Source organism: Ziziphus jujuba, chromosome 1 (assembly GCF_031755915.1).
Source record: "Ziziphus jujuba cultivar Dongzao chromosome 1, ASM3175591v1".
In the NCBI taxonomy this organism is placed as follows: domain Eukaryota; kingdom Viridiplantae; phylum Streptophyta; class Magnoliopsida; order Rosales; family Rhamnaceae; genus Ziziphus; species Ziziphus jujuba.
The window spans coordinates 37,825,509-37,834,433 of NC_083379.1; the positions used below are offsets into that span (position 1 = coordinate 37,825,509).

Below are 8,925 nucleotides of genomic sequence, written 5' to 3' on the forward strand. Positions count from 1 at the left end.
CAAATTCCAATAGAGTTCGGCTGTTTGATTCCTTACTTTGTTTTTTTGTTCACTTAATGTCATTTCACTGACCACCTCGATGCTTGATGAATTGCGATGCATGAAAGCTTAGCTTGCCAGCTAATCATTACAACTAGTCTATGGAGAAACGTCTATGATTTCCTTATTTAAGATAGAGACTTGTAATATGGTAATATTTTTACGACATAAATTGTTTTAAAATTCTGATAAAGTTACCAACCGTTTGATTCCTTAATTACTTTCTTAGTTTTCTCACTCACCTAAACATGTTTCACCGACTACCTGTTGCGATGCATGATGGCTTGAATTGCCAGGTTATCACAAGGAATGATGCTCGATAATCCGTACCTAATTCTAGTTTTATTTTCTTGGAATTTTCACTTTCCTAATCCCATTTCACCGACCACTTTTGCAATGTATGAAGGCTTAGCTTGCCAGGTGCAAAAAATTACTACTAGTTTATGCTTATTGGAGGAATGGAAATGGTGTAATATGATAATCTTTTATAATAAAAAACTTGATTTCTTACTTCCTAGGTTTTACCAGGCTTAAATCGCCAGGTTGCCGTATGGATTAGTGCTTGGTGAGCCATTTATATATATAATTCTTTATTTCTTTGAATTCTCACTCATCACCCAATCCTATTTTACTAATCACCTGTCGCAATGCATGAAGGCTTAGCTCGTTTATGATGAAATTAGCATATGTGATTTCCTTATTCAAGACAAGAAAATGTTTATTATTGTAATCTTTTACAAAATAAGTTGTTTTATAAGTTCAATAAAGTTCAACCGTTAGATTCCTTACTTGGTTTTTCTCCCTCACCTAACCTCAGTCTCACGGATCACTTGTTACGATGCATAATGGCTTGAAGTACTGCTAGGTTGACACATAGGGATTGATGAGCTATTAATTCCTTACTTTCTTGGATTCTTAAGTCACCTAATTCGGTTTCACTGATCACTTGTTCCATTGCATGAAGGCTTAGCTTTCTAGGTAAATATTACCACTAGTTTATGGTGAAACGTTTGTAAATTTCCCTATTTGAGAGAGAGATATGGTAATCTTTTTGTTTTAAAAATGCAATAAAGTTCATACTGTTTGATTCCTTACTTTCCCAATTTTCTCGCTCAACTATCTGCGTTTCAATATTGACCATCTTGGGATGCATGAAGGCTTGGATTGACAAGTTGACATACGGATTGATGCTTGATCAGCTTTATATATAATTCAACTATTCTTATTTATTCATTCAAGATGCATTTTCTAATATATTAAAAAAAAAAAGAAAAAAAAGATACATTTGGTAATCTCTCTGTGATCAATTGCTTTGTGAGTTCCCTCTTGTGTTGTCTCTTACTTTTTCCTTTTTTCTTCCTTTAGGTGTTAGCAAAAGTGTTAGAAGGTTCCGAAAAGATCAAGATGTCTTTCCTGTTTAGGATTCTACAGCCTTTTTTTGGTGAATGTTTAGGATTTCTATGTCCTTGTTAAAGAAATATTATGTAAGTTCTATATCCTTGTTAAAGAAATATTATGCCTAACAATTTTTTATTGTTGGATCATTAAATTCCATTTCTTTATTTTGCTTTCTTTCTAGCCTTTTTTTGTTCACTTTCCTGTACGTTTTCTTTTGGTTCTTCCTCTATAAATCATTGTTCGCTAATTTTCTGGATTTACGAATATGATTGGAAGTGTTGGTATTTCTGCATGAGAAAGCTGTTAGCATGTAGTTAGTTTCCATAGCCTTTGAATTTGTTATTGTTGGATTACTGATATTCCATTTCTTCTTTACTTTGCTGTCTTTCTAGGCCTTTTGTTCATTTTGTTGTTTGCTTCTTGGCTCTACAAGGAGGATTGAGGTGTTGGGAGCAGGACTAAATTGTGCAGGAGAAGCCTATTACCCAAAGTAGTTAGTCTCCATAACCTACCTTTTAACCATTTCAACTGGCATAGAGATATGATCAAGTCATAGAATATACTCAAAGCTAGGACACACCAAATGCTAAATAATCTGAGTTCCATGATTTGAGTATTAAATTTGAAAGAGATTGTTCTTTTTCTCTTATTAAAATTAATGGAAGTAATTACTTTTGGTGTTTATTATTGTCCAAATTCAACATTAAAATAATTTTCATCTCAAATATGTCCTAGTGTAATTCATGCATAGCATTTCATTTGTCTCTTTGTTATTTGGTGATTATAGCTTGAAGCTTAAGCTGATATTGCTCTTCTCCTTGTTGACGATGCTCATCTCATACTCGGATGTACAATATTCTTCTCTTTCTAATTAGCCGCCGCCCGCCGCCGCTGTCTGATGGCAAAAAACAGACAAGAGAAAGAGGTGAAAGAGAGAGATTGATTAAAAGGTTGGCCACGACCACAAGGCAGTAAAATTATGGTGTTTTGGACTCTTTTGTGGTGGTGGGTCCGCGGAGTGGTCGTTCCTTTAAGACTTTTTTTTTAAAGGTTATGTGGACCATTCGATTGCAGGCGCATCATCAAAACTTTTAGGGAAAAAAGAAAATAATCACCAAATTGAATAAACTGGAGAACAAATAATTCATTTAATAGTTAGGATTATTTGTTAAAAATATTTATTATTATTATTATTTTTTTTGGTATAATGGACTTCTTCTTAAAATATATATATTTCAACTTTAGATTTTGACAATTACATATTTATAACGTGTATATACATATAAATATATATATATATATATAAAAGTCATTTTATAATTAGGATTGTTCGAATAGCTAATCCGTAAAAAATAAATGTTATATAAAAAAAATATTAATTTTTGTTTTTAGGATAAAAATAGATGCTACATAAAAAAAAATTAATTTTTTTAAAAAATATTGATTTTGCATCAATTTTATTCTTGATCCGCATGCAATTCTATCCAAACGGTATTAATCATAGAATCGTCTTATATATAATTAAAAAATTTTAATTAACCAACAAAAAGTATTTAAAGAGGATCTTTAAGCTGAATTTTATTATATGATATTCGTAAAGGAAATGGAAATGTACATGCACAGCTTGTTCTTTCTAGTAAAATTTCTCCTCATAAGAAACCCAAAAATAGAAAATTAAAATGAAAAAATGTATGCATCAAACTTGTTATGGAATATTACGTGAAGGAAAAAAATAAAAAACCTTATTATGGAATAAATATCATATTCCATTTATGTATATATATATATAAATAAAATTTTGGATATGCTAGTGAAAATGAAATTACGTTACGAGACACAAACATCTTGTAAAAGAATATCATATTTGGTGTTGTTGCCGAGCATTATAAGAGCTCAGTAACAGGCACTCACTCAAACATGTCAGTTTCAAAGTCTGCGATGGTTATGCTTTTTTCAAACTCCAAATTTTCTCTGCATTTGAGCCCTGAATGCTTCCTTTGCACCCACAAACACACACAAACCCCATCAAATGCTGACCTACCCACCCGACCCAAAACCTTGTTCTCATTTCCGCTGGCTACTGTTTGGGATTTGGGAAACTTCACCTTCAACTCCCTCCTTTGCTTTGCATGGAAATTCTATCCACTTTTAGAAATATTTGGGTCGACACAGACAGAGGTAAAATTCAAAGTCTTTCTTTCTTTTTTTTTTTCTTTTTTTTTTTTAATTTCTTTCTTGCCCTCTGGTTTTTATGAATTTGCATGACTGCTTTACCGTCTTTTTTGATGTCATATTAATGCCTCTGGACATGAAGTTAGAAATGATACGAAGATGAGAATGAAATTGCAGGAACATTCTGCTTTTTTCTTAAACGGGAAAAAACCTTAAATTTCGTATTGTTACTGTTAGAATGTTGTTATTTGTTTTTTAATGGGTATATCCTGTGATGTTTTTTATGTCTTTGTGTTTCCAGTTTTGTGCATTGCTACAAATTGATAAATATGAAGTGCATTGCTACAAACTGTCAGTGTTTAGTTCATAATATACACAAATGAAATTTTACTCGACTTTTATACTTACTCACACACAATGTAGAAACAGGGAAAGATTAAATTATTTATGCTGTAATTGGTTATTTATATTTAGGGCGACAATTTTGTTTCAGCGGTGTTAGCTGTGTAAATTAATTGTTGGAGCATATACTGGAGTACATCTATTGAACTTTAAGTAAAATTTTCGGAATAAATTTTCCTTTTTCTTGCAATACCACTTATGTGGTTAAAAAAACACATAATTATGCACAGGTATATTGCTTTCAGGAATTTACTTATTCACTCTCATGATTGACAAAAGAGGCAACATTGACTACAACATTTATTTGTAAAAGTATGCATCGAGATGACTTAATGTAAAGCATTTCTCTGGCAGCATCGATATAAGCCTTATGCCAGTAGCAGTTCTATTGTTAAAAGGTATGTCGTATGGTCATTATGCCTAGTTTTGTTGAATATTTTTATTCTGTTCAGTTAATTGTTATTGTAATCCGTTATATCATAGCATACTCCTATCATTTGACCAGCAGATGAGGTAAAAAAGATGCAAAAATTTACTAAGAAATTGTATATACAAGTTGCTGTTTCACAGAAATGGTAAGAAACTTATGCAGTTGGTAAGTATTGCTAGTAGGTCATAAAGAAAACCTATATGAACATCTTTACTGTGAGCGAGAAAAATACATTATAGTATGAAAATTTATTTGCAGATAACACCTCACAAAATTAATAGAAAACAACCATTTGTTACCCTTTCTTTATTAGGTAAATATTAGAATTAGGTGCTAACAAAACCAATATAAACATTATTGTAAAAGAGGGGGAAAATTACAATGGATCTACTTTGATTCCCTTTACTTTCTTGTGATTCTTGCTTGTCCAATCCCATTTCATCGACTACTTGTTGCAATGCATGAAGGCTTGAATTGTCATTTAAATGTCATAACTAATTCATGATGAGGACTTTAAGATCCCTCTTATTAAAGAAAATGTGGAAAAGTTATACCATAGAAACGTTTTTACAATTTACATTCATATAGAAGGCGATAAAAAGGCTTAGCTTACCTGGTAAACGTAACTACTAGTTTAGGGTGAAAGGTTTGTAAATTTCCTTATCGGAGGGAGGAAAATGGTAATATGATAATTTTTTTACAATAAGAACTTGTTTTAAAAGTAATTTTTTTACAATAAGAACTTGTTTTAAAAGTCCAATAAATTTAAATCATTTGATTTCTTATTTTCTTGGTTTTCTCACTCACCTAACCCCCTTCACCGACCACCTGTTGCAATGCATGAAGGCTTGAATTGCCAGGTTGACATAGGATTGATGCTTGATGAGCCCTTTAGTTCCTTATTTTCTTGGGACTCTCACCCGCCTAATCCCATTTTACCGACTTGTTGTAATTCATGAAGGCTTAGCTTTGCAATGTAAACGTTACTACTAGTTTATATAGAAACTTCTGTAAATTTCCTTATTTGAGAGAGGGAAATGGTAATATGGTAATCTTTTTACAACAAAAACTTGTTTGTAAAGTCTAATAAAGTTAAACCGTTTGATTCTAATAAAGTTAAACCATTTGATTCCTTACTTTATTGGTTTTCTCGCTCACCTAACCCCGTTTTACCGACCACTTGTTGCGATGCATGAAGGCTCAGATTGCCAGGTTGACATAGGGGTTGATGCTTGATGTGCTTTATGAGTATTCGGTTACTCTTTCTTATTCATTCGAGAAACATTTTCTAATCTCTCTATTTCTTTGTGAGTTCCTTCTTGTGTTATCTCTTATTTTTCACCTTTTTCTTCCTTTTGGTGTTAGCAAAAGTGTTATATGGTTCTTAAAAGATCAAGTTGCATTTCTTCCTAGCATTGGTAGAGAAATTTTTTGCCTTTTTAATTTTGTTATTGTTGGATTATTGATATTCCATTTCTTCAGTTTGTTGTCTTTCTAGCCTTTTGTTCACTTTGCTGTTTTCTTTTGGCTCTTCTTCTATACATCAAGACAATTAAGGTGTTGGTAGCCGGACTACTTTTCTGCAGGAGAAACCTGTTAACCATGTAGTTCGTTTCCTGTAACCTTTTGAGCATTTCAACTAGCATAGGATTATATAGCCTCGGTAAAGAAATTGTTGAATTGCTGATATTCCATTTCTTCATTTTGCTGTGTCTTTAGCTGCTTATTCATTTTTCGTTTTCTTATGGATCTTCTTCTATACATCATTATTTGTTAATTTTCTGGCTGTACAAGGAGGATTTAGGTGTTGGTAACAGGACTAAATTAGTGCAGGAGAAGCCTGTTGGGCATGTAGTTGGTCTCCATAAGCTTTTTAGCATTGCAACTGGCATAGGTATGATTAAGTCATGGAATATCCTCTAAAAGAGGAGACAACAGTTCCCTAAATGCAGAATAATCTGAGGTTTGCGATTCCTGTGAAAATATGTGTATATTTAGTTTCAAAGAGGTTTTTCTTTTCTCTTCTTATAGTAGTGGAAGTATTACTTTTGGTATTTATTATTGTCCAAATTCAACGTCAAGTTTGATGATATTCAGCAAATTCTTTTTGAATCTTATTAGTTTCTCAATTTTTTTATATTTCAGAGTCATTAATTGTGTCAAAATTAGGGCTTGCAGGGAACAGTAATGATACTTAACAATTAGTTGTTCCCTGGTTGGGTGGTTTGAAATGAATTTTTTTTGATGTTGCTCCTTCTAGTTAATCATTGGGGCATAGCTTAATAAATCGTATTGATAGTTTTTCAATTATCAAATGTTGATTCCTTGTGACAAGAACCTAGATTATTATGGTCATGAATCTGTATGTTCTCAATAGTTCTCTATAGACTGTTATCTTTTTTATTAGTAGTGGTTGAATATATGGATACAGATTTGGCACAAACTCGTTCAGGATGAATGTGGTAAATTCCTTGGCTTGTTTGGTGATATATAGTTTTCTGTTTGAAGGAAAATATATGCATGATCAGTTTATTTCCCATTAAGTTTGTCGACATTGTGTTACATGCTTATCTACATTCAAAATCTTGAGGTGTCCTAAAGCACCCTTCATGGGTAGAGTATTATTGTACTGTTCCTGATATTGCATCAATTACATCAAATGGAGGTTTATGGGTTAGAGAATGCAACCTGAACTTTTACCATATGATTTTCCTCGATGATCATGTTTCAAAAAGAATAAGTCTAATTTCTTTATTTTGCAGATAGCTTTCATCTGGAATTCTTTCCGAGCGGGTAGTAGTGACTTCTCTTGAAAGAAAAGCAGTATAGAAGATTAAAATGGATAAAGCTATTGATATGCCTATTCAGAGGAGAAAGTGTAAGCATATACGGAGGACAAAGAGTAAGCATACTCGGAGGTCAAAGGGTAATTGGAATGAAGTACAATTTACGATAGACATTGTTACCAATATTCTCTCAAGGATTCCTGTTCAGGGTCTCTTACTTTTCAAGACTGTCTCTAAACTTTGGAATGGACTGATAAGCAGTTCAAACTTCAAGAAATTGCAGCTGACCTGGTCCAGAGATAATCCCATGTATATACTTTATCCTTATACTGATGCAAAACCAAAGATGTACGTGCTAGATGAATATGGGGACGTGGATGAGATGATCACTCTTCCAGGCTGTGAAAATGTTTCTGATCTAAGTATGATTTGTTCTTATGATGGTTTAGTATGTTTCATCAACTATCTCCCAGTCTCCAACAAGAGTGAAAAGAATCTGACAGAGTTAGAAATCCGTATGTGCAATCCTGCTACTCGTGAAGTTCTATTACTTCCAAAAAGTAGCCCATCTGTGAAGCAACTAGCTGTCGGAGTTGCCTTTGGCCCTGAAACTGGCTGTTATAAAGTGTTTCGGTTTTTCCTTTCTAAATCTGAATCTGAACCTGAATCAGATTCTGAAGCTGAAGCTGAATCTCCAAATATCTGCATTGAATCTGAATGTGATATATATTCGTCTGCCACCGGAACATGGAGAGGTATAGGTCGTGTTCCACATCGCCCCATGGGTTCTAATCATGTATATGTTGATGGAAAAGTCTACTGGTTTGTTGCTTCCAAAAATAATCGCGATGTTGCTGGGTCAATTCTATCAGTTGATATGGAGGAAAATTTTAGCACAATGAGTCTTCCAGATTTTGTCACTGAACATTCTTTCTTGGTCGATTTTGATGGTTGCTTATCTCTAGTAGTTGTTTATGATGAGGATTTAATCATAAACATATGGGATTTAACGGACAGCAATGAGTCTGAGTGGGATTTGAAATGTAGTGATGCTATTCCCTACACAGGTATTGAATGCACCGACTCTTTAACCGTCATAAGGGGTGAAGTTTTTCTCATTACCACAAACTACTTTTTCATATTTTATCCTAAAGAAAATATTTGGAGGAAACTTGCCCTTGGGGATGAGCTTGAAGTGGAATTTCCAGTTGTGTTTAAATATTCACAAAGCTTCCTCCCATGTAAGTATACCTCATCTCCAGTTCTTTTAACATACAAGTCTTTATTCAAAATGAAGTTACAATTTATTGCATATACCAAGCTGATTTTTATTTTAGTTTGAAATGACTAAAACAATTCAAATATAATGCAACGAATTTCTTGTATAGGTAACGGAGCTTCATTTTCTGATGGAGAGGAAGACAAGACAACTGAAGCCTGATTCTCATTTTTCCTACTGGATGGCATGACCTTTTATTTTCCCCATGATCACAGTTCTGTGTCAAACCTCTTTAAGTCTTTCTATGTGATTTTCCTGCTTTGTGTTATGTTTTAATTTCTGTTGTTTATGTTACTTTCCAGAACCTATGAATTGGTTTTTGTTTTGTTATGGTTCTTATGACACTCCAGAATAGGTGTTTTTTTCCATATCTTCTTGCTCTATCCCTGCCATTGGAGATAAAGTAATAATCTTTTTAG

The 8,925-nt window shown here is 33.1% G+C and overlaps 1 protein-coding gene across 5 annotated transcripts; it reads left to right on the forward strand.

The window, feature by feature from the left end:
• Positions 1-3,311: 3,311 nt before the first annotated feature.
• Positions 3,312-8,885, forward strand: LOC107432365 (F-box only protein 8). Of its 5 annotated transcripts, none has more exons than XM_025073914.3 (4): positions 3,312-3,615; positions 4,242-4,409; positions 7,204-8,468; positions 8,616-8,885. In XM_025073914.3, the coding sequence occupies exons 3-4, from the start codon at positions 7,280-7,282 to the stop codon at positions 8,666-8,668; spliced, it is 1,242 nt and encodes a 413-aa protein (XP_024929682.3). In that variant the 5' UTR covers positions 3,312-3,615; positions 4,242-4,409; positions 7,204-7,279; the 3' UTR covers positions 8,669-8,885. The 5 variants fall into 5 exon arrangements, with proteins under 5 accessions (XP_024929682.3, XP_024929678.3, XP_024929683.3 ...); XM_025073910.3 differs by having other exon boundaries at positions 4,257-4,409; XM_025073915.3 differs by having other exon boundaries at positions 4,366-4,409.
• Positions 8,886-8,925: the final 40 nt, after the last annotated feature.